General features: G+C 37.7%; 1 protein-coding gene across 7 annotated transcripts in view; it reads right to left on the reverse strand.

Annotated features, from left to right (window-relative positions):
* Positions 1 to 27047, reverse strand: part of WDR33 (WD repeat domain 33) — a 71412-nt gene that overhangs the window by 43030 nt on the left and 1335 nt on the right. For 5 of the 7 annotated variants that reach the window (XM_065073206.1, XM_065073203.1, XM_065073200.1 and 2 more), the window contains exons 2-7: positions 10240 to 10464; positions 8011 to 8079; positions 7460 to 7564; positions 6722 to 6817; positions 6089 to 6240; positions 4215 to 4312 (exon numbers count right to left, since the gene is read on the reverse strand). In XM_065073206.1, coding sequence (XP_064929278.1) covers positions 4215 to 4312; positions 6089 to 6240; positions 6722 to 6817; positions 7460 to 7564; positions 8011 to 8079; positions 10240 to 10443 — 724 coding nt within the window. In that variant the 5' untranslated portion in view covers positions 10444 to 10464. The other 2 variants (XM_065073205.1, XM_065073202.1) reach the window with 2 other exon arrangements.

Genomic DNA, 27047 nt, shown 5'->3' on the forward strand with positions numbered 1-27047 from the left:
AAAAGGAAGGAATAAAAAATTCTCCAGTTATTTCAGCATGACAAGCTGTGGAGACACTTTTTCAGAACTTAGGAACAGATGGCTGAAGTAATCATAATTGCTTTTAATTGTTCAAGTTAGCATAAGAAAAATCTTTTGCCCAAATCTACCATGTTGGCTGGAAGATAATTTAGTGTATTACTCTATTTTACAGCCAGAAAACAGAAAAACTTATATAGAAAATATCTTATCAAATGCTGGACTATCATCCTTCAGAGAGCTGAGTAGTCACCCTCCCCAAAACACCTATTTATGCCAGGCAAGCTTTGAAATCCTGGCACCATCCAGCTCATCCAGACTTCCAGATGAAAATCGTACAGTCCTCCCAAGCACACGTTTCTAGTGGATTTCGTGTGTGTGACTGTGAGAGAAGGAAGGACAGACAGTGGAACTGACAACATTGAAATGTGTGTGTAGCCCCCAACCCGTGACTTTACACTGGGAATAATCAAGGAATCGTGTATTTACTAATGATCTACCTGCAGTGTTCTCAAGGGTACAGCAGCACACACCCAATACCCAAAGATTCACAGCCGCCAGTCAAATCACAGATAACTTTAATTTCTCAGTAGAAATAGAGGGATATCAAGCTTTTACTGTATAAATATTTTTTTTTACCAGATGTAATTAGCATTAATAAAAGCCTTCAGTGTGTATGTTCTTACACAAGTGGGGGCAATTTACATAAGTCCTGGCATTAATTTCACTGCAACTGTTTAGACTAAAGACCTGATAGTGTTTTGTTATCAATGCCACTACTGGAAATGCCTTTCAGACTAACAGATCACTGACATGAAAACAGCATATTACTACACTATAGACTGTTTTCCTTCTCTTGTTAAGAACAAGATTATTTTAACATCAGTTGAATTTCTACCAGTGTATTTTAGCAAGTGCACCAAACTGTACTTGTTATCACCATTAAGATGGTAACGTTACAGAAATGAATAATGGGGAAAAAGCTACCAGTGCAGAATTAGGGGTACAGCACCTTCAGTTCAAGAGAAGAGACAGTAACTGGGCTGAGGGGAAGCCAGCAGATCGGTGACTGTGACAATGCCATTTCCCCCACCTTAGAGTGCTTCCAAGATAATTCACTTGAAGATGAATTACTTAAAAGATGGTTTTGCAAGAAATGGAGGATTTTAATCCTATTTATTTCTTCACAATATTAGAAAAGAGCCCAATAAATTTGCACATACTTCTAACAAAATGCCCAAACTCCATCTACTATGCCCTGGCACAAAAGCAGCAAAGTAACATTAATTAGTGAAAAGCTGGGCAATGGGACTCTGAGCCAGATTAAGGACAAAAGATCAAGAATGTCTGGCATTATGTATGAAGAACAAAACAGGGTGTCCTGCTTATTTTCATTTTGACACATTAAAAGGAAGCTGGACACAGTTAATTAGTGTTTCTCACGTAACCCGTGTACTCATGGCTTGAACTGCTGAGAAAAAGCATAGCCCTCTGCAGACAGCTGAAAGAACTCCAGCAAAACGTTAAGAAGTAGCCCTGCGTAATTCAACACTTCAAATTTGTTTTTCCTGTCCTCTTTGGAAGCTAAGACTAGAATTGTTCCTTTAGACCAGTATCAAGTAAAGGGAGCCATCCAAATAACACAAATAAATAGTATTAGTTCATTCCAGTGCAAACAAAAGCATCTGTAACAATTGTACAGAATTTTGTCCTTTCTATATAAACAAAGCTTATCCCTTATGCTTTTTATCAAATTCCTTTAAAAGTGTTCCTTAGCATTGTAGTCCTAAAGTCTGCTTTTTAAAATGTTCCTTAATCTGTTGCTGAAAAATCAGTAGAAATAACAATATATTGACATCATATCCCTGTGAGTGATAATCTTCTTTAGGAACACATCTGGCTACAAACGGATACCATAATTTGATTTTTATAATTCAGTGTGATAACCTAACAATACCTTAACACATTAAGTGAAGCTTTGGATCTAAACTATACTGTAGAATCTTTCAACTTCACAGCACCAATATTAACCAGAAGAGCTGAAGCACAGTTTGTGAAAGTAGGAAATAAAAAGAACATTCCTGAGCATGGTATTAAATCTAAGCACTTTTTGTAGGTAATGAAATACAGTTTTAATAAAGTGCCATTAAGATTTTAATTTACAAGTCACTAACTTTGGAATAGCAATAACATGAGTATTTACATATTTTGAAAGCTGTAGTAAGCAAAGTTCTACAGGTCATGCTCATAAACACAAAGCAGAACGCATGTGGAGAAGCAAAAAGCTGAAGTTCAGTTTCCTAAAGCCAGAAGCTCTGAACTTCAAATAACGAAATGGAAGTTTGCATTTTCCACCAAGAAAGCTACTTAAGTGTTACCCATACAGCTCTTTCAAATACATCTTCTGATTATACTTCACAATAGTGCTAGGGGTCAAAACCAAATCAAACTTGCATGTTTTGCAGAAGCATCCTCCCACTCCCGGCACTAAGGGTTTAGAATATTGGTTTTGTTTTGTTGTGGGGGATTTTTAGGTGGTATTGTGGTTTTTCTCTGTTTTGTTTGGTTTGTTTTTATCTGTTGCAGAAACAAGGAATAATCTCCCCTGCCCAATTTTTATCCAGAGATGTAAAGTTATCAAAATATTTCCAGCTTATAAAAGATGAAACATATTGTGGGTGCACTATGTAAGCAGAAACAAAGATATTCTTTATAGAGCTATTTTGCAAACTAAGAAGTGTATATTGAGATGTCTAAACTATAAGAAATTAAAGCATCATTCTATTTGAGTTATAGTCACAATCACAATGTTCAAGTATGCAAGACAACAGAAGGAAATGTAATGCGAGTTCTGTTCTTTATGGCCTAAATCAAATGCTTTACTTCCACTTTATGCGGAATATTAAAAGAATGTAGAAGAACTGGAAGGATTTTTACAATCTTCACAACTCTGCATAGCAGTTATCTCCCTTTCCTCCACACAGTTTCAACGAGTAGTCAGTACAAACCTGGAGGAGGATACAGAACGAGCCTGGTGCAGAATGATCTCTTTAGTAAAGCATCAGGCAAAATAGTCCTGAATCTGTTTGGGTCCTTCCAGAATAAAAGGTGTAAATGAGACAGCCTAGAAATTCACTTGCCAGCTCCTGCAAAGAACACATCTACCATAACGTCCATGCACAGATTCTGTTAGAATATCATCACTGCAAGATCGCTGGAGGCCAATGTGTTTTCAAAGTAGTGGTGCTTGAAAGTAATATATTAGTAAAACAAGAAAGCTTAAGAGTCAAGAGAAACAGGGAGAGCTCTACTTTATAAAATACATAAAGCAGGTCCAAGTTGGAAGCACGATTTTAAAAAAGAAAAATCCTTACTTTAGGAAAGCACTGAACAAGCTCACACACCTAAAACTGAAATTCCATGTTTTTATTGCATGCCATCTTTGCAGTTTATCTGCATGCCTACAACCCCCAATTTAATGGCAGCCTTTAATATGTTCTCCTATTAAATTATGTACCTTTGACATCTTCTGCAAGAAAGGAGTTGTCAGAAGTTACTGTTATTGCTCAGTAAGACTGCAACAAGAGAAGGAGAAAGCTTGACAAAGCCAGCAGAAAGGCACCAAAGTTAGTGTACACAGATGGTGGACAGAAAACTATTGACCCAAAGCTAGGATTATTTGTGTGCTATGCATGATGTGATCAAAATTTCCTTATTTTCTCTACCTAAATGCTCTCATCCTCTTAAGGACTGTGAAAAAGTAACCACCTTGCCTTTGAAGAAATCGGAATGGAAGGCACGCCCACTAAAAAGAATGGAATCCTCTTCGTGAAGATGCGTGCTCGGAAGTAAAAGCGGTCACAAAGATTAAGCTTTGGAGAAAGATAAATGTATTCCTGATCCCAAAACAGCTGTTTCTGCCAATGTTAGCAGTAGAAAAAATGTCCTTATATCCACCTCCATTGTTTAGAGCTTAAGTGGACAGTTAGCAGAGTAACGCCACTGTGACCTGCAGCCTCTTTGAATATTCTAAGACACCTACAGCAGCAGCCAAACAAAAACTTGTTTGGAAGGTTTAGGACAGGGAGGTAATACAAAAATGTAGACAAGCTGATACTTCTGTATTGTGAACACCTAGTTAAAAAAAGGTTTTCCCCCTCCTGAAATACCCCAATCAGTACTTTTGGTACACATACCTCGAAGAATTCTCTCCTCATGGCAACGTAGAAAGTCCCAGATTCTAACAGTGCCGTCGTCAGAGCATGTAGCAAATTTATTATCCGTGGGTGAGAAACTGTTACATGAAGACACACAGCAGGGGAAAGAAGTCAGCATTTAACAGATTATCTATGCTTCTCAGACAGGGCAAAATTATACTGTAATGTGTTATACACTGAAGGGTGCATTTGAACATAGGGACTTTTTAAGTGAGTGGAGTGCCTGCCAAATGACACTTCATCACCAGACATGAATTTAGCACAGAATTACTATTGCATTGCAGTCCCCTGTCAATTGAGGAAAAAATCCAGAATTTATTCTTAGCACCTTCCTACCCATGACTGCACACGGTAGCGCCTTCTCTGCAGGATGAGAAGTAACATCAATACGATTTGATAACTGTCACCCTAGATTTTCATGTTTGGTTATACCATAAGAAAGTAACACTGTGTAGAAGCACAGGAGAACAGTTCTTAGGAAAAAAACTCCTCTTCAGCAACAGGTGCTTTGCAGCAGAGAAGCAAAAATAAGGGAAAGCTGGTTACAGGAAAATGCTAGTTGGATTAGCTGCTGAAAAAAATTGTACATAAAATGAGTATACCACTTATCGTAAAACTAATTTGGAAAAACCTCCTCTTATTATACACAACCCATCAACACCATAAAAAGAATCCTACAGAGACAGAAGCAGCTTCCAGATTGAGCAGACAATGTCGCTTGACGGAAGTCACTGGAAAAGCAAGGAGCCATTTAGCCATGGGATTGGGGCCAGGACATCTCCAGCAACTGACAGGCACTCACTTCCTCTCTGGTGCAGAGAAAGACCACGAGGGAGCCCTCGGGAAATCCTAGATCTTTATGATCAGGAAAGGGCTTAAAATAGCAGAGAAATTCAGTGTATGGCCACAATAATCAGACAGTAACTGAATCCAATGTAAGCACTTCTCATAACCAAACTCTGGCAGAAAATGCTGCACCCTATCAGAGAAAAATGGTGACTTTAGTGGAAAGTGGTTTTGCGGCAGTGAACCTTTAGCACCAAGGGCCAGCACCTGAACCCGAAGAAACACTGCTTTGGCTTCATTTTGGTTCTTCATTTGGTTCATTCAGGCTTACTTTAAAAACATTTCCGTAGCTTACTAAAGATTATGTGCAGGTTTTCTTTAGAAACATCCTTCATTTACACCTTACTGACAGTATCACTTTAGATTCCGTTCTTTATATAGACATTTGCACAACTGCGGCATCAACACTGAACCAAGAGAATATCCTACAGTCTTCTTTTCAATGGCTTGCTTACAGTTTCAAGCTTGAAGAACCCATTCAGGATTAACATTAGACTTCTGTATGTGGCAGTCTGCGTGGGTATTTAGTTTTACTGGAAGTCTTGGCTTCACCGAGCCAAGCAGTTCTTCACTTTATTTAGCGTTTTATTATTTTGTGAGAACTATGCAGGTGTTTTATTTCTGAAGGCTTTATATTTTATTCAGTTAGATTATTAAAGACTGAATTCTTTATTTGGAATGAAATTGTTGTCTTACACAGTGCGTATAAAAAGGAATAACTGATACACATCGTCACCATATAAAAATGAAAAGAATACCAGTGCAAAATGCGGCAGACAAATACATCTCTAACATATTGCAGAGGCGGATACTGGGACAATACTAATTCAGAAAGGTGCCAGCAAAACGGTGAGAATGTGGAAACAAAAGAAAGGATTGTGTTTATGTGGTGCAGGAAGTTTCCCAGAATCTGACAGAACCCATGCATTTCTGCACCCAGAATACACTTAGAGAACAGTCTAATCATGGCAATAGGTACTACAGAAAATGGTATATTGTGTATAAACCTGGCCTCTCTAATCGCCTCCTTATGTGCCTGGAACATCTTGACGTTGTTCATGTTGGACTGCCAGTATTTCACATATCCCCCGTGGTCTGCTGTCAGCATCCACATATCATTGTGTGACCAAGTCATAGCCCTTACAGGGCTGTCGTGAGCCTGTAAATTCAGAAACAAAACTTCTAGCAAACATGTTCAAACACTATCCGACCCACACAAACACAAAAGTTAGTACAGTTCCTACTTAACAGCTGCAACAAAGAAATTAAAACAATGATCTATTACACTCAAGATGTTACTATGGGGAAAAAAAAAAATCCCTTGCTCTGTACACCAAGGTCTTCTTTCTAAATAACAAATGAAGAGTATTTTGCGTTTTATTTCCAGAGTGTTTATTACTACAAATACTAACAGTGTGTTCTTGAGAACAGCACAGCATATGGAAATGAAATGAGAAGCACTAAATTAATGGCTTACAGCCATAGTCTGACATGGGGTCCGAGCAGCGTAACAAAAAAAGACCCCTAAGGCTCCCATTACTGCACTTAGACTACAGATCCATGATGAGCGGGGTGAAGATGTGTTCCTAAAACATGCTCCAATACCTCAAAGAAATACACAGAAATCTTGACACATTTACCTGCAATATCGTTTCGAAATTGAAAGTCAGTCCATTCCATAAAGTGAACTCTCCACTAGATGCACCAGTGACCAAGCGTCTCCCCTCAGGAGTCCACTGCAAAAGAGAAATTTAACTAAACTGTGCAAATATAACGTTCAAATATACCTTCACAATCCTCCAAATAGGTCATAAGCTTCTTCCAGGGAATTTGCAAAATTGGAATTTACCAAATGACCTTCTAGAGGATATAAGATAGGACAAAAATGCAGACTTGTGCCAGAGGGCTTTTGACTTTTGTAAGACCAGGACAAAGCCCACTATAAAAGCAATGAAAAAAGTCTAGTCGTTAGAGAAGAAGCAGCTTATTGGCACCGAAACATTTCTAGCACACAACATGCATAATAAACTATACTGCTAACAAAATAGAAAAAAATGATGCTACAAGAGTCAAATGGCAGAGACTAACTTGCCTTTTTTCTGTGACTCAAGATATATTAGCCTCCACAAATTAAAAAGAATTAAAATGTAGGAAGCACACCTGAACTCAGAGAGTAATAATTACTTTGTACTCAGACCTTACCCTTTAAATTCCTAAATCCCACCACAGAAAGACCAGGCACAGCAGCAGTGCATACATTCCACAGACTAGTTTTAGTTGGAAATGCTCTAACTTTTCTTGTTTCTTTCTTCGGTTAAGAGTATCACTCTAATTTAAATTAAGACAATACAACTTAGTAAATCAAACACTATACTCACCCTGACAACAAACACTGGGCATTTTACTTTATTAGTGGATGTCCGAACAAATTTTGTTGTTACAGCATTCATAGGGTTGTTCAGCATTCCTATAGGAGGGACCAACTACGAGAGAAGAAACAAAAGATTTACTAACGACATTCCTAACCAGAAACTGCAAGAAAAGCATACGTTCTGAACACACATTTCTGTAATAGCAGGTTTTTCATTTGCAGGGATATTATCAGAAGTCAGTAGAAGTGTTCAAAAGTCTGCCCGATTTACCATCACAAACATCCAGAACCAGGACATTCAAGGGCAGCTTTGGACTTCCAGGGCATTAAAAAAAAACAAACAAACAAACACCAAAACCAAAAGTATATCCAATTTCAGCTTCTCCTTTGTGGACATGAATTCCAACAGAACAAGATAATACAGAGTGAAGATACCCTTCCTATGTTTAAGCTTCTTGCAGACAGAAAGATAACCTCAGCTGACAGGCAGAATCCAATGGATTTTGTGGACAAATTTTATCCACAGAACTCATCAGGCAATAGGAAGGATTTACTTACGTCGTTATAATATCCCGCGTCAGGCTGGATGGCTCGCATATCTCGCTGGTCTCTCTGCCATACTCTATTCTGGAAAGAAGAAAACAACTCCTAGTTCATACCACCACTATACTTCATTGTTAAACAACAGAAATGAGGAACTCATTGACAGCCCATTTGGGAAATTCCAAAGCACTCCAAGGCTTTTAGAATAAACTCAGCTGAAAGGCTTTGTCTCAGGAAATCTGTAGAATTTGTACAGCATAAGCGGAAGATTCAAGAAATTAAACTAAAGCATTTATAATTGCAGCTTAACAATATGAAAGGAGCAGACCTGTGTAATAAGCCACATTATTGTAACAGTTAAATTTATGAGCTGTCAAACACAACCTTTTAAAAAACACTTCACATGAATTACGAATTATTTCAGCTTTGTGCTGTAGACTTTGGCAATTTGTAGCTGTGTACATATCAGAGCCACAAGCTAAGATTCTGGGCAAAACTTTTCCAGCATACACTACTACAGTTTGCTAGAATTAAGACATGAGCAAATTACATATTAAAAAAAAGTAAAAATTATTTTTTTTAATAGAACCCCATCAAATTAACCCAGTAGTACTGATGCTGGGACTGAAAAGGAATTCCAGTATATCCCAATCTTGTGGAAGTGTCCCGAACATAGAGTACTGATTTTTTTGTTTTGTTTTAATAAACCCACTTTGGAGGGTGGTTATTTCTGCCACAGGAGAAAGGGCCCAGAACTACTAAAATCACAGTTTTAGAATAAGTTCACTTCTAACAGAAACTTTTTTGGGGCATTCCTAAAATACAGGAATATGTTTTAGATGTTTGGTGTTTTAACATATCTTAGAAGATAACTTAATCTATTAAGAAAACCTTCCAATTGTTAACACCTATGAGCTAAAATCATGCACTGGCCACAGCAGATTGAATTAACTTCATCATGTATTTGCAACGCTGCTGCTGAGATTCCAAAAATTCCTTTCTTTACAGATTTAATTCTGTTGCTTCTGAGCTAATATCCAGTACTTGCACAGTACATCCGCATCATCAAATTGTATTTCTTAAGAAATTAATAGGACCCCATCAGGAAAGCTAAACAAGCATTTTTACAGAAACAGAACAACTTTCATGAAGTTTTATATATCTATTAACTGTACAGAAAGGATTTTTTCCAGAGACTACAGTGTAAGTTGCAGTGCTATTTAGTAAAATGATGAGAAAATGTGTTGTGTTTTGTTTTTTTATGCCGCCCTGGTTTTGGAGAAAAAGGAATAATAGTTTCTTTCCCACTTCAAGAAATTTCTGATAAGTTTTCTCACGTTCCATTGAGAGAGGGGTGTGTTTGAGCAGAGGTGGATGGAACAGGTGCCTAGAACTGACCACCTGAAGTATTCCATCCCATAATCGTCATACCCCTATATAAGAGGGTGATCACGAGGGTCACACTCTCTCTGACCATGGCCGGCATCCAGAGAGGCCCCTGTCTGTCTGCCTGTGATCCACAGGCCTCAGACCCTGCATCCCTGCAACCAGGTTCCGGTTTGCTGTGAAGTCCCGCCCATGACTTCCGGGGGCCTGGGCTGCAGCTGCTGGAGCCGCCAGCTCCGCACCCCAGCTCTGCTGCTGAGCGACAACAACTCCACATCGAGCATTCGAGATTGGGTTTGTATATTTTGTATATATTCTCTATTTATTAGTAGCACTAGTAAAACCACTTTAAAACTCTCCAACTTGAAGTCTAAGTCTCTCTTCCTTTCCCCTTATCTTTCTTATCATCTTTCCAATCTAAAGGAAAGGGGTGGCAGGAAGTGAGGGGATAACAGGGAGCCCTGCCACGGTTTATTGCTGCCTTGCCTTAAACCGTAATACTATTTCAAACCAAAAATAAGAACAATTACATTATTCATAATAAGTTTTTATGTTTACTGAAAAGTCAGAACATCACGCAAGACACTCAATTACACCCCAAGTTGGAATTCCAAGAAGGATGTAAAAATTAGTGCTTACATAAACTACAAAATCAGCTGTGTATATGTGCAAATTTATCACCAAGGACCAAACCCCCTTGCATTCATACTACACCAAGTTTACAGACATTTATCACTTAGTTTGAAAATACAGCAGATGTCAAGGGTATTCCAGAATGCTCTACAGACGCTGAAAAGCACAATCCCAAGTTTCAGCAAGGAAAAAAGTTTTTCATACTAAATCAGAAAATTAACTAACCTCTAAATATTTAATTACAGAGGGATTGTAGTCGATGGTCTTTCGGTTCACAGCTTTTCTCATCCGCTTGCCATCAAACGTAAGCTGTTGCATTGCTTGCTGCTGGGCAAAATCGGGTCTTTTGTAGAACAACTGCCGAGGCGCCTGGTGCTGGAACCTCGGCATGTGGAAAAATCGGGGCGGGGAGCCAATTTCTGTGGCCATGGCGATCTTGTTTCTGAAAGACTGCAAGAAGTGAAACACTAGGTTACTACACAATAATGACAAAAATCTCATATTACTATCTGCACTAACTGAGGTTTCCAAGGATGAATAACAACTTCATAAAGCACTGGCCATTGGGAAGAAATATTTGCAGGTTCCTCTGAACAATTATTATTATTCCCATCTGCTACATAACACTGACATTAAAATGGTCAATTACTTTGTTCTTTGTACTGAAACAGATCACTATAAAATTTGCATTACCATCCCTAAACTGGAACTGGGTGGGAAGAGAGTTCTCAATAAACACAGTATAAGTAAATTAAAGAAACTGTGAGACTCGTCAACAGAAGATGATATTTTAGATTCAATATACAACAGGCAACACCATATTAGTTACAAATTAAACTATTAACAAGAAAAAAGTTTCAAAGTGCTGCCTCAAAACCTTATTATAGGACCTGAAAATAAACTTGCATTCCCTTTACATAACTTATGGTAAATACACCGCAGACCACATTCCACCTGTAGGTATACTTTCGATTCCACTGGCACAAAATACATAGTTACATATTTATCAAGGTTTGATAAACATAACCAAACATAACTTTCCCCCAACAAGACTCACTGGAAATGTTAAGAAAATGTGAGGGGCACTGAAAAAATGTCCATATTTAGATTTTTTTATGGCAGAGGGAAATGAGACTAAAACATAACTTTTCAGTCTGCAAAATTCCTGAAATGATCAGATCAATCACAGCAACCTCTTCACAGTTGAAAACTACAATATATACTGTCTGTAAAGTATATACTAACTTCAGACTAAGCAGTGACACTGAACCACTGAGAGCTCACTACATTTTTCAACTTGCACTCCTCCCCTAACCTGAACTTGTAGCTTGCCAAAACTTTTAAAGCAAAATAAACTAGCACTGTCATCACGGGACTGCAAAAAGGCTGAGAAGCCCTCCTTTGCATGAAGGCTGAAGTGGCTACACAAAGTGCATTTAATAAAAACAATTGAAATAAAACTGTTGTTGTTGAAATAATCTGTTTGTAAATTCATGAATGTACTTTCCTATTTAGTTACAGCTCTTGTATCCCCCATTTGAAAGAGCTGGAAAGTTATTTCAACTGCCAGTCTTAACATTTTCTCTCACTTTTTTGTTTCAATTTTTAAAACGGCAAAGTAAAGCTACAATAGAAATGCCAGACATAAAAGGGGGGTTTGATTCTTCTTAAGATGCTCTTTATGATTACAAGGAGCAGATCACCCATTAAAAATCAGCCAGTCTGTTGGCACAGGGAGGGATTAACCTTCATGGGCTTTACAAAACTCCAAGTCACACACTTGTTTCCACTCAATCTGTGTGTCAGGCCAGCTATCAAAGAAGCTGGCTATGAGACCTGCCCATCAGCTACACAAACTACTAATGTATAGGGGAAAAAAACAAACTAGAGCCACTACAACCACTCTCCATTCAAGACAAGCAAGTCCAAACTCCAATAGCATGTTTCCTTAAATGAGGTAAGGACATTTAAGACCTCTGGCAGAAGTAGCATCTTTTATTAGACCAACTCGTATAACTGGAAAAAGAGACCAGCTTTCAAATCAAACCATCTTGTGGCTGAAAGTTGCCCAAAACCAGGCAGTATAATAGGACACCATGTCTTCTCCAAATAACACAATGATAACACCACTAACACAACAGCTACAACATTCACCTCACCTGAAGCAAGGAAAAGGTATCAAAACTGTCTCTTGCAGGAAGTTTCTCAGGTACCCCCAACACTACCACAGAAAAACAGAAAAAAATTCCAGTACTAATCTGTCTCAAGTCTATACCAACCAGTAACTTAAAGCAGAGGGAAAAAGACATTTTTTCCGAACCTGCTCAACTGTACTCTCTTACAGACCATGGAAAAATAAATTTCAAGATCGAGACCAAGAATACAAAGATATACGCTGGGGCTTCCAAAATCACTTTGATCAGATATATTTGCAAATGTCTTTTTAGAGAAATATTCCAAAGCAAGTTAACTCATCATTTATTCTCATCTTTCAAAAGATGAAATCTCTCAAGGAAAAGTTTTCAATTACAGAGGCAAATAAATAAACAGCTACGATATGGATCAATTTAGATTGGACATACCCCAAACTACAGCAACATGTGTCTATCTTAGATTAATATAAACAATATTCACTTAACAAGCAATCAACATCAGCAAAAAATACTGTTTAAAAGGTGACCAAAGGCATACACATGTTAATTACACCTCTTCACGCCTACACACCCTTCCAAGTTCATGGTTATGACAACAAGTGACATCACAACTACAACATGACAAGAGAAATGACAGGGCTTTAGGAAAATGAAAGGTTTATGTTCTGTTCATGTTCCCAGCTGCTTCTCCAACTTCTGAAGTCACTGCCTTTAACACAAAAAGCCTCCTACTTGCAGTTACAAACTGTGGAAAATGATTTTTGTTTACCAGCTACTCATGATCATTTTCTTTTAATAATGCCCCAAATATTGTGATTTTATCCACATCATATATTTATGCCCAAGTCATGCTTGCATTCATCATATATATATGAATCTATAAAACCAGTGTATGCACATGCATATAGACACGTGCATATACACACAGAGTGAAGTTTCCAAACAAAGCTTTAGAAATGAAGGAGGCTTTTTGTAGACATTCTGTTATCAGATGAATCACAGAATCCCAGAATGTCAGGGATTAGAAGGGACCTGGAAAGCTCATCCAGTCCAATTCTCCCACTGGAGCAGGAACATCCAGATGAGGTTACACAGGAACCAGAGTAATTATTTCCAAAAACCTTTACTCCAGTCAGACATATATACACATTTAAGTTACCAGTATTCTACTTTGCTTTTGTTGGGACAAACCAACACCTCAACAGGTTCTCCTTTACTTTTTTTGTATGAGCTAAAAAAAAAAAAGTATCTGAAGTCAGCTCCTCTATATAACTAAAGCTCCTGCTGTATTTGGGAGACTTGAGTAGAAACATGCAAACAAATAGAGGATAATGTGTAATCCAGAGCAGTAGCATCCGATTTCCTATTTTAAGCAAAGTACTAGACTTTGTTTTTTTTTTGTTTGAGCTTTTTTATTTAGAGTTCACCAAGAAGTGTTTAAATGAAAGCCTCAGTTTTTTCCTTAATGCACAGAATTAGAAGCAACAGTGGGATTTTCTCCAACATTAAGCATAGGTCACATCTTATTGTTTCTGGATAGTAACGCTGCCAATTAACTGCTATTTTCTTCTAGTTCATTATACTTTTATCACAACTGGAACTGTGAATTTAATTTCTTTTTTGTGCATCCTCATTGTTCGCAACAGAAACATGACTTTTCAAAGAACTGACTGTCAGTTTCCCTCTTTCTGTCCCCACAAATACCCCTTCACAGCTGACTAGCTTTTACGCATTTGGGTATATACAGAGAATATATAATGAAGTCACTGAGCAAAGCTAAGGGCATTCAGAAACACTGGAAGTAACTGGGCTTACTTTCCAGCTGATGACAAAAGAAAGCCTGGAAAATGCAATCAAATTGAGGAATAAATGGAGGCACATCTGACATGAAACCAAAGGCAGGAATAGGATCAGATGATGGACTAAACAGCCCAAAGTTAGAAGAAATACAGAAAGAGTAACTATAGAAAGAAAAACACCAACTGAGGAGCAATGTCAGTCAAGAAAGAGAGTGAACGAGAGAATGACAAATAGACACAGGTTAAAAAAGGATAAATTAAAAAGAATTTAGTTGAGAGAAACCTGGGCAGAAGAAACTGCACAAGAGAACTGAAGGAGCTTGTGAAAGGACCCAAGATGTCCATTGCTGTTCCCTAACCAACAACAAATACATTTGCCACATAGCAAGCGTTCATTCACTCGAACAGTGCCATAAGGATGGCAGCTTTACTAGAGCTATCAAGTGAGCAGAGGGATGTGGCTGTAGAACAGAGTTAGAAATGAAAAACAAACCTGAGGATGACCCAGGGCAGAATGGCGCCACAAAACAGATGAATTTGTGGAGTTCGTTGGCTTTTTAAAACAAGGCAAGTCACATACAGTATTAGCCCATTATAGAAAACAGTTACCACTTAGTTCATGCACTCAAATAAGGCTATACGGATAACAGCAGCATTTCACTTATTAACATTGTTACTGTATCATCTTATTTGAGTATGGCTGTTTCTTTAATATAAAAATAAATCTCACAATAAGTTTTGAAATTTGACAGATTTGGACTTGCCTGCCTGAAATCGTGCAATAAAAGCAATTCACACGCAACTTCATTACATCAAAATAAAACAAATTAGGCTACTGAAAGCAAAATAAACATCAAAGCATCCTCCTACACTGGTTTAATCAGGTGAAGTTTGGAGAAAAATAGAGCCATCACTTAAATGCATCACTTATTGTGGATAGTTTAACACTAAGAGGGGAAAAAAAAAAAATCTGATTTATATATTATCTTCACAGATTTTATGCAGTTTACCCCAAAAGTAATAATAAAATAATGAAGTGCAATAACTGGTAACTAAAACATGCTTTCATATTCATTTTTCACCGACGCACAAGCAACTTGGGTGCAGAGCAGCACGTAACAACCTGAGCACGTCAGAAGGAAAGCCTGTTTCCAAGTGGGAGCACAGGTGGTTGTTCTGGGCAGCACCAGCAGCTGGTTCCTTTGCAAACCCTCAGCTGCCCTCAGTGTACAACACAACATGCTGCAGCTTCAAAGATATTCCCCTGAAATAGCCAAACCAGCCAAGGAAAACACGTGCGAAAGACTCCCCGAGTGTATCTGGAAACTACTTCTTTAAATGCGTATTAGACAGTTAAATTACTTGTAGGTTTTAAAGCAAGGACTTCTCTAGTATAACAGAAACAGCAAAAATTAATAGTAATTATTTGCACTGCAGTAGGACATTGGAGTTCAACAAATTGTTCAGGATATTCAGTGAAAAAACACACTAATAAAGAAGAACCACCCCAGCTTTTTGAGGCAAAAGTATAAAATAAGAACATTACAATGCAAAATTAGTGTAACAAGTCTATTGTTCAATACATCAGTAGCAAATGCCATCTTGGACTGGACAAGCACATTTACCTCTACAAGGTAACAAGGAACATCTCTGTAAATTCGAAAGTCCTATTGTAAATGGCCCTCTCTGAAAAAATGCACCCCTACATTTTTTAAATCTGTAAGCACATCTGAATAAACACACCTGTTCTGAAAAAATAAATCAGATCAAATACAATTTCATGTTATTCCCTTCCCACTTTTACACAGTATCAACACTGAGTTTAAAAAAACCTTCTCCCTCCTTTCCTGGTTTGGAAGAATGTGCATCTCTGCTCTGGAGAGCAGCAGTGGATGCTCCCAGCCCTTCCCCTTCTGCAACATTCACAATACATGCAGGAAAGTGCTTTCTTGGTCTCATCATCCAATCTTCTTCCTGACCTGGTAATTGTACCTCTGCCCAGTGCAGAAGAATTATGCAGAAGGACATATTCCAGACAGAAAATGTTCTGGTTTTGCTATCTTCAGCTTTTTTTTTTTCATGTTTTAGAAAATAAAAGGAATAAACAAGCATGTACACACAATTTTTTTACTACAAAGGAACAGAGCCAGCCACGCTGTTTTAAGGGATGAAAAGAGTGAGAGACTGTTAGACTGCCTGGCATTTCTTGAAACTATAAAATCACCAGGTAGGGAGTTACATAGAAAAAAAACCCATTCTTCACTTTTGCAAACCATGCAATCTCAGGTAAATGGTATTCCTAATGTGTTAAACTGCCTAATTAGGTATTCAAAAATAATTCTGCTTTCAAATAGGAAATGAACCTGAACAAAAGATTTGTTTTGAATCTGTGTTAATGTATCTCCCTTGCTTCATTCACTGAAGCGAATATGCTTATATTCTACAAGTATTAGAAACTCACATTACTAAAACCACTGCAAAACAGCACTAGCAGCAGCAAGGTTCCATCGCATTTTTCTGAAAATACATTTGAAATCTAATGAAACTAACTCACATGTCTGCCAATGAATTAAACTCTCACAGCAGAGGTGACTTTGCTGCTGCTCTATGCAGTTGTGATAATTTTTCTGAAGACTGATCATAAGCTTACTTCACAGTACACTAGATAATTCCATTCTGAAAACACCAAAAAATTATGAAAAAGAAAAAAATCATGCCAATTTGCCTATGTATTGAAGAATATCTTAAGTTGACTGATTCCTGGAATTGCTTTGTATATCAATTTCCCACTGTATTGGGAAAAACAACAACCACCACCATTTACTCAGATTTACAAAACAAGATCACCTGAAGGCTGAAAATCGTACACCTGTATGAGGCACTCAATCTCAATTTTACAAGTACTTTTTTTTTTTTTAACAGTCCATTTTTAGATCATAGATTTTGGATAGAGCTGCTTCATCAGAAGTGCTACATCTGAACAATTTTAGTCCAGAAAGAATGCTATGGATCTTTATTGATTTACAGTTCTATAACTAGATGATAATTTTTCCCACTATTCATGAAGGATAGTGGTCATCCTAAGCATATAAAATGAGTTCAAAAATACATTCTCATGTTCGAAGCCATTCTGTGGCCTGTCTTGACTTTGAACCAAGTTAACAGATCATCACTTTTTGTAAAAACATCATACACCCCAATGGTAAAGAAAGTCTGCATCAGTCAATGAGATGCAACAACAAAGTGCAAAGTTGCCCAACTTAACCCTGTGGTCATGAAATAATAAACTTTTGTCAAAAGTAGATTTAAAAAGCTTTTTAACAGGAGAGAAGAAAAAAAAACAAAAACGTATAAGATTCTTGTCCTTAAGAGTATTTAAAAAAAATCTTATTCCCACCTTTGAATTACATAAGACACAACACGAGCAAGTAGCATGTAGTTTGCTGCATTTTTAGACGCAGACTAAAAAAAAAATTCTAAGGACATGCAGGCATGAGTATAGCAAGTTTAAACCTAAGAAAAATAAGACCATTCTTGCAATCTGAGAATAGACTCTTTAATTATCCACAGGTGCCGGAGGCCCAGAACACACCAAATCACAAAAGTTAAGACACAAATACTGACCTATATTATACAAGTCTGCTAGCAAGCAACATTACTGCTCTCTGCAGCAAGCACATTTCCCCAGGGCTCTCCTGCAGTACTGCCAACATACATTAGCATCCGCCCTCTGTCGTATTCTATTTGTGATAAAAACTTTCCTAGAAATAGGGTTTTAAATTCTGACCATGCAAAGTGGGGGGAAGAGGATTCGGCAGCTTTCCTCATTTCAGTCATTCTATTCCAACAGCAAATGAAAATAAATAAATATCCTACGTCTTCATCAAAAACACAGAAACAGATCCTCAAATTAACCATTAGTTAAGTAAAATAAACCACTCTGCCCAAAACCACAGTATTTGGAGATATTTCAATGATTTCTGTTTCATACCCAGCCATCAATCTACTACACTGGCACGATCAAGGACCTAAAAACCACAGAAGTACTTTTTTTCCCCTTTAACTTCAGTTGTGTACTTTCATTACGCGCAGTTTCCCCATTAAGCTTAAACCTTCATATTTTTAACATAACCATAACACACACACACGATATGGAGTCTGAAATGATAAAACATGTAACATTTCTAACATACCTATCAAGAAAACAACTATGTTTCACTGTACAGCGAACAAGGCCTGGCAAAATGGGATTACTTTGACACAGTTTTTGGTTCAAAGGGTTCATTCTCTGCAGGAAGAGAAGCAGTGGCTGATATTTAATTGACAAAAGCCCTACACCTCTGAAGTTCCCCATACAAACACACTACGCCCAAGAACCTCAGAAGCAGCAGAGAAAGCACCCAGACAAATGAAGACACCTAAAAGCCCAAGGGAGAACAGGCTATCAGGGAATAAACTTCAGTCAGTCTGAAAGTCTCCAGTTACAGAGCCTGGGGGACTGTCCTCAACAGTCGATCCTGCTTAACAGCACAGCAGTCACATGTACATTTAACACTTTCTTCAAATTTTGGATTTCAGGCGCTAAATAAATACCTAATAACCAAATAATTCTCAAACATTCCTCATTTATGTCCAAACTAAACACCTGACTCATTCCAAAGCAGACAGATTTACAGAAGACAGGAGCTTACATATGTCATTAAAAAGTCAAAATACTTTAGTTCACAGGACTGAAGAGACAAGTCCTGCTTTACCACTTTGGCCAGAGCAAACTGCTTTCACAAGTAAAACAGCCTAGAACGATTCCCTTTCTGCACCTCACAAAAGCAACTTGCACAGCACATTTCTGGAAGTTTACTTCAAAACGAACACAGAAGCAACCAACTGCACTAGGAGGATGCTTGGCAGACTGCAACCAAATCCCAGTTATTATAGAAGATAACCAGGATTTGGTCTGCTGCCATGATTTCCATGGTTTTGCTTTAAGTTAAAATTTACTTGCAATATTTTAATAATAAAGCAATATTCTTCCTCCCTCTGAATTACCAGTATATTCATCTTGACTCTTGCTTAGCATTTGGCAAGACCTGCATTTAGTTTATAACTAACCCAGACTGTTTTTGCTACTGTGAGTCACTATGATAACAACAATTCATCTTAACTGACCGAAACACATCCAGCTTGGTTTTCATGCAGAAGTGATGACTGATGATGCTTTACTTTGGAGCTACCATTTTGTCAGGAAACAAAAGATATAACAGAGGATGACAAATACTAAAACACAACAAAGGAAAAGCAGTTCAAAAGCAAAAAAGGCCTTTCATGCTTGTCAATCCTAAATATCAAGATATTCTACAGCTGGCTATTATATCAGGACCTGCTGAACTAACACTAATCTTAGTGGGGAAAAAAAAAATTAACTCACAGCTGAATCTGCTGGGGATACTCCTAGTTTCACCCAATATGCAGTTTATCTTATTTATAAGGAGAATATATTGCTTGTTCACATTCAGTTTGGCATTCACTGTAACTCTCAGGTCCTCTTCAGTCACTCACTTTGCAGCTTGTCCAAATCCATGAGGCTGTGGCCACACATGGAGAAATCTGCACGTCTCCTTGCCAGTCTTCAGAAAGGTTCTGCTGACCCATTCCTCAAGTGCATCTACGTCCCTCCCAACTCAAGTGCTACTCTTTAGGTACATAAATCCCAAACCATCTTTCCTTCTCAGTTCACTCATGATTGAACTGGAACTTTACTGGACTCCAGAGACAAATTATTATTTAGGTACCATACAGAAGAAATGTGTCCATTTTGCTTTCATTTGTCTATACATGGCTTGAGACAACTCCTTAGAATACTCAAACCCTCATTTGTATAAAACACACGAACACCAGTGAAGGGGTGATTAAAAAAAAAAAGCGGCAAGAAATCCTACAAAAATGTCTTCAGAGAACGTTACGAATCAGTGGAATGGAAAAGGACTAGAAGGACTACTGCAGTTTGCAGAATGAAATGTAAGCAGGGAAACACAGCAACCAGTAGCTTCATTTCAGAAACAATCTACTGAGATACTGATGATAAAGTCCACACAATCTAACAGTTTGATTTGCTTCACACTATCAAGCAGAAACATACTTTTTAATATATTAAACAAAGCTGAGTACCCGAGTCCCTGAGAGCTTCAAATTCAATGCCGACAAGAAGATATTAAAGTCTTTTTAGTAAGACTTGGGAATTACTAAGAGTTCTAAATTGTTCTAAAGATTCACCTTCCATAACCTTTATCTATTGAATGCCTAACAAGCATATCCAGAACTATTGCAACTTGTATGTGAAAGTAAATACTCAAAGCATCAAAAGAGAAGAATTAAGCAAATCTCTACTTTGTGACCAAAGAACGCTCTTTTCCGCACCCCCCCCCCCCGCAACTTCACTTAGGCCAGTCTTCTGATAAAGCAACACTATTTGCCATACCAGATTCTGGGCCAAATAAAGATAAAGAATAGCGTCTTAAGTTTCTAAAACTAAGAAGCTGAAGTCCCAACAGAGGAGCAGAAGGAAGGGAAATACTGCTGTCAAGTGTGATCATGTGAAAATGCACCTTTATATGGTGAGAAGAGTAAGAAGGTAAAAAGCCCCCACAACTAAAACCAATGTTTTTCAGTATTTATTAACTTCATTTCAAAGATTCTTTTTCTATTTTCTCTCTCCAAAAAGAGATGTAACACTTCAGCAGAATACTTCAAGACAAAATAACTTCTTTCTATTTAATTGCATATTTTAATGATAAAAGCCATGCACCACCCATGTCTACACCCTGGCTAACTCACATCTACAAGCAGAGGCTTTGTGTGACACAGCCTCCATCTTCCAGACACATCAAGGTTATTTACATACTTCATGTATTCAATACAAGGAAAGCAGATACTAAACATTTCTACAGCCACACTGCAGAATAAGTGCCCTACAACATACTACCCCATAGTATTTTCCTAATACTATCCAAGGAGATTTTTTTCCTCAAGGATTTTTGGTTCTCTTTTGATAAAAAGATGTAGTAGATGCACAGAGATTTATCCAAGACAGAGATTTGTTATCCCCCCAGACAAAAACTCAACTTTTTGAGCAGTTAAATTAGCAGCTATGTTTATAGCAAAAGATGCAAATTAATAGCTACAGTTGCTACACCCAGAATTAACTATTATAATAGAGACACCCTTAAGCAAGAGTAGTGGAATTGCAGAGAACAATTGAAACTTCATCAAATCACAAAATGCTGTTAAACAAGCCTCATGGACCCTGCTAGAGAAATTCAAACCATACCTCTACATTAATAATGCTTCCCATTATTGACTTAATGGTGAACCAGACAAGTTTAAAAAACAAAACCAAACATCCCTGAAATTATGGAAAAGAGCACTTTTAAATTACTTTGAGCAAGTAAAGTTCTGACTGTAGATTACTGATGTGGATGAAGACAGAATTCGAAAGTGTAGCTTAACATCTGCTCCAGTTAAGATCTAAAGGTCTAGTGCATATGTAAACTACCTTTTTGCCACAGCTTGGTGTGGAAGATCAATGCGTAACCCCTGTTTGCTACTGAGGCGGCTAGAAACTCTTGAATCCAACAGGGAACAAACTTAAAACAGGAAAAAATAAACTGTGGTAACTACTGTAATTTTGAGCTCTCAAGTGTTTGAAAATCTACGTAATATCACTCAAGTGGTTCTAAAAGTTTTGTCAGAAACATGCCTATTTTAAAACAGTCAACATAGAGATTGTTCTATACAGAAACACTTTCAGTACTAGGACAATTCCTAAATTGATGGCTGATACAAACAGAACTTGCTGAAAATAAATTAGAAGTACACTTGCTTTTAACTGGAGTCACAGAGCCAGCTCTTTCAGGAAGATAAGTTTTCTAGTATTTCCTCATGAATTATGAACCATGCAAACACCTGTATATGGTTATGAAGAGATATATATATACACTCCTGAATGATCACACTTAAGCTTCCTTAGTAAATAGCCTTCACATTTACTATTTAGTGCTGTTCAATAAAAGCATGTGTCCATCTGCTCTATGAATACATTTTTCAGTAAAGGAAATTCAAGTTCACATACATCAACCCCACATGGAGCCTTTCAAAGAGCAACAGTCCAATATAAGATTTTCCCCAATTACAGAAGAGTGAGCTCCACATGGGAATGACAATTCATTAGAAGCGCATGTCACCAGAGAGCTTCAGTTTTGAAAACTAAATTCTCCAAAGGTCTAAAATCCCTTGGTATTTCTTTTTCCTACTTCATATCATCTGTCTTGAGAATATCAGCAAGCTCTCCTGGTAAAAGCAGCACTTCAGTCAACAGTTCCGGGTCTGTATTTTCACCTTACTGTGCAAAAAAGCTTGGCAGCTGGGGTTTATTATATTAGTCAAGAGTATACAAAATTATTAGAAATAGAGTTTGTTTATTTCTTAGGCTTAAATTTGCTGAGGAGACAAAAGTATTTGCATCTTCCAGTAGAGATTGCAAAACATGGTTTGATGACTGACTCAATTATGGATTTAACTCCAAACTGCATCATTTAGGAACAGCATAATATTGAATGTTCATTCTACAATGTTTAACACTTAATCTGCAGTCTTCCTACTTGCAAATTTGGGCAACCTATAATTTTTCTTGTGATATAATAATGAAATTTCACTCATATCTGCAAAGTATAATGCTCTGCTTATAAACATGCCCCAACAGGAAAAAAGGCATTTTCAAAGTTAACTGGTGATTTTTACTGGGCTTGGGGACAGAGAACAGTGGTGGGAAGCACGACTGCACACCATGATCACACAATTTAACCGCAGCAATAGCTACTGAGGGCAATTCAGCATTGTAGGCAGCATCTAGATGCCTGCTGAGAGCAAGTTCTAGCATGTCCCAAACGCAGCCTAAAACTGCTGACGTGAGAAAAGCTGCCCTGCCTTGACCCCAGTGGCATGTTCCTTGTCCTACATTATGTCTCCTTTAAGCTAACATGAACATGTGGTGACCATCCTGGCCACCCACCTAAGAACCTGCTCTCTGTTAAGGTACCCTTTTTGCTAATATTGGTCCAAACCCAGAGCAGCCGCTCAACCAACTTACTACGGAGTTCCAGGAATGCCTCCAGACAGAGGAGAAAACCCAAACGATCAGAAGAACAGGAAGTTACCACTTTGGGCTGCAATGCCAGTTTAGGTGACTGTAAATGTACACTGGCCAGGGCAGGGCCACACCGCTGCGCAGCCCTCAGGCTGCAAGCCCAGCACTCACAGCAGCTGGAGCTGTGGCACCATTTATCCAACGCAAAGTGCGGCTCCTCCACACTCACACTTGCAGATGAATACTCATACAGCCGTGGCAAAATACAAATCACCGAGTTGCCAAAACTTCCTAATCAACACAAAAACTACACTAAACTCATAAAACAGTGCAGACTCCTTGTTATCCTGCTGGCTTCCCTTTAAAAAAAGGACAAATGAATGTATTCTTTTGTATCACCTTTTTTTTGCATTTGGAGAAATTATTTAAAAGAACACTCAAATGTTTAAACTGAAGAAACATGGACTATTTCAAGTATCTGTGTGCACATCTAGTAGGGTTTCAAATACCAATACACAGAATTAAGCAGAGTTATCTATATTTTTAGTTCCAAAACTGCTTTTGGCCTGTCCTGCCACACTCAGGGGTACTCACTTTTGGGTAGAGTTACAAGTGAGTGACTAAGAGCAATCTAAATTCCAGCCTTCATGACCAACTGTCTTAAAACTTGCTACTAAACAGACACAATCTTAAACATTTAAGGATGTATTTTACAAAAAGTTGATATACCTGCCATATAAACTAAGAACGGAGCACAGTGCCTCTCGACACGTGGTTACAGCCACTCAGCAGAGCGTGAGTCAACGCTATGGCAGAGACGGATGTTCCCATCAGCTCCTCTTCCCTATCTCGTCAGTTCCAGAACCAGCGTTTCTAAGACACAGGCCAGAACAGAAAACTGAGCCAGACTGAAAACAAACAAACATCGCACTTCTGCTCAGAGAAGGGGGCCCCCTGTACAGCTCTCTGCACCACTGCATGAACTCTGGTACTAAGAGAAGACAGAAGAATATTCTGATTTCAATTATTTAAAAGAACTAAAAATTCTAGGTGACATCAAATCTACAACTCCACTCATTACATGTTCAAAAGTTCAAAAGTCAATAGGATATTTTTTTTTAACCAGCACATCCCATTGTGGTGAAGACTAATCAAGTAACAGCAATGACCTCATGACATGTCTGTTTTTGTTCTTCGTACCAAAATTCACTCGCTAATTAAACGTACACATATAATGTGTTCAGATTTAACAGTGTATGGGGAAAAAAATACTATTTAAATGAAAAATGAAATTAAAAGTAAACTAACTCATTTTTGATAGAAAAAAATATACGAGGGTTACTTGTTGCAATATATAAGAGGCCAGAGAGGAAAAGATGGTTTCATTTGTGTCTGAAGAATTTAAGAAGTTACTTATACTTCTAATATTCTACATATGTGTAAGAACACTTCCATGTAATTGTTTGAAATAACACTTGTGTACAACACAGAAGTTTTATCATGGTTAGTCAGCAGTTAATAGTGTAGAGCAAGTCCATCGTCCTACACCTGAGAGGAATTATGAGGAAAACAATGGCTCGTGAAACTGCTTAGAACCCCCAACTCCTGATAAGACTACATTACAACTTACTCAGTACAATTCACTATTATTACACTTAGCACATTTTTCAGTCCTTAAAGTATATTTACATGGATTTGCAGCATAAAAGATTATCCCGTATTACAGAAGTTGGCACTTACTTTTCCTGTTCAACAAGGTACCTCTAAGGAACAGGGCTTGGGTTTTCCTTTTTAACATCAAGTGAAAAACAGGTATGTTTTAGATAAACTGGGATCTGCTTATTGTGGCCATTCTTGCTACACAGAATCATACTTCTTCCATTTTATAACTTGGAGCAGAGATAAAACAGGAACCCCACCAGTTAGCTTAGCTTCAAAGTGTAAAATAATTTGGTCTCTAGCATCCCCCCACATGCAGAGAACACGGCTCAAGGAAAAGTATCAAGTCAGTAATAGATTTAAACTCAAAGTTCTGACTTGCGCTTAAGCTATTCAAAAAGTACTACAGTTTTCATGTTTCTTTCTGAGTTAGTTTTTTGTTTGCTTTTGGTTTTTGTTCTTCTTTATATCAAGTCCTCTTCAGACAAAGGAAAGAAGCTTGAAATAAAACCTTGTAAAATAAGGAAAAAATGAAGGGCCGGACTACTCAGCCACTTTGCTAATTACAACCTCCACAAAAACACAGGCTTCTACTATGCTGCCACACAGTCAGGCCTCACCTTTTCCTACCATAGACTTTAATCTACACTACCACAAACTGGAGAGCAGTTTTAACCAGTATTTTGCACCACCATGCAGGCACTGTCTTTATACTAAACATATTATCAAAAGTAATACTGCACAACATAAATGAACTTTCTTTCCTGGAAAACAGATACTTGCTATCATATTTCAAGTTCCAGGATGGAATGATTGGTACAGCCAGCCTGGATGTGGAGAGCCGGTTGAACCAGAAATTACATTCTAGTAAATGCTGACTAGTTTTTTTCAAATACGAGTGAGCAAGAACAGATTGCTGGTAAATTTAGCACCACTTTAAAGCTATGGGATCATGGACGATCTACACTGAACTAAAATGAATAACAACAAAATACAAACAACAAAGAACTACTTAGCTATCAAAAAAATCAACTTCTCTGCTCTCACTTTCAGAGATGCTCTATGTTAAGAGAAGAAAACTAAGGGTATTTTAACTTTTACTCTTTTGAAAGATCTCTAACAACATTCAGTTTCACTAAGGTTTATTTATTATTGAAATTTATTAATTAACTATACCAACCTAACCTGCATATCTGTAGTTTTACTTTGTATAAAACTTTCAATAACAAAATGATACAATACCAGGAATGAAAATACTGCAAACAAATAACAAGTTTTGTAAAAATTCATGAACATACTATGGATAAAGTTCTCAATTTGCTTTTACAACTTTCTTGCACAAAGATAAGCACAATTTTCTCAACTATGACCTAGAGTAACATCTGGGCAAGGTTAAAATTATTTTAATTTCCAGCCTTAGTGAAGCAACTATAGAAATTCCCTAGATATCAGCCCTGTGCCTACCAGATGCAAAAAGTGAAATATTTTGCACGGAACCATCTCTGTAAAAAGTTAAACTGTATTCTTTACCTACTCTTACTCAACCAAAAGTCTTTTCCATGATTTTTTTTTCAGGTGAGTCAGAAGACTAAGACATCTGCTAAGGATGGGAACAAAACAGCAGTTTTCTCGTCTGTTCCTCAGATCGAGGCCTCTCTCTGCTGCAGCAAAAGGCATTTCTAGTACCTTTACCTCAAGCACACTTCAGGATCGTTACATTACTACTTCCTGCACTAACCTCTACTGCAAACAGGAACACAAAACCGACAGTAAATGTTCAGTTCCAACGGTCCAAACAGTCTAGTGTTTACTGCTGCACAGGTTCAAAGGAGGGTAATGGGGAAAGACTTTAACTGTTTCTGGTAACTGACATTAAAAGGTTAACTTAAACTGACATTTAAGTTAAAAGGTTTTAGCAGTTCTAGGAGTAGGGTATTAAGTTAAACATACACTGTGAGCTGCAGAGAATGTTAGGTCCTAGTTAAGAGATTTGTTCTTTCCCCCCCTCTTTCACTATTTATTTCTCAAAGTTGATGCTCTTAGTATTATCTGGTAGTTCCATCCACTTCTGGAACAGTCAAATGCAGGGAGGTCATGTAAAGCTTACCTTCTAAACTGCAGAGCAGGTGGGCAAAGAATTTCAAAAAAGCTAACAGCAAAGCAATTAAAGACAAGCCAGATGCTTCTTATTATGCTGAGAGTCTTTAAACTAGAAGCCTTTTACCTACATTTTCAGATCTTTCCATTCGAAATACTACAGCACACTTGAACGAGATGTCAAGA

This window comes from Columba livia, chromosome 9 (assembly GCF_036013475.1).
Source record: "Columba livia isolate bColLiv1 breed racing homer chromosome 9, bColLiv1.pat.W.v2, whole genome shotgun sequence".
In the NCBI taxonomy this organism is placed as follows: Eukaryota; Metazoa; Chordata; class Aves; order Columbiformes; family Columbidae; genus Columba; species Columba livia.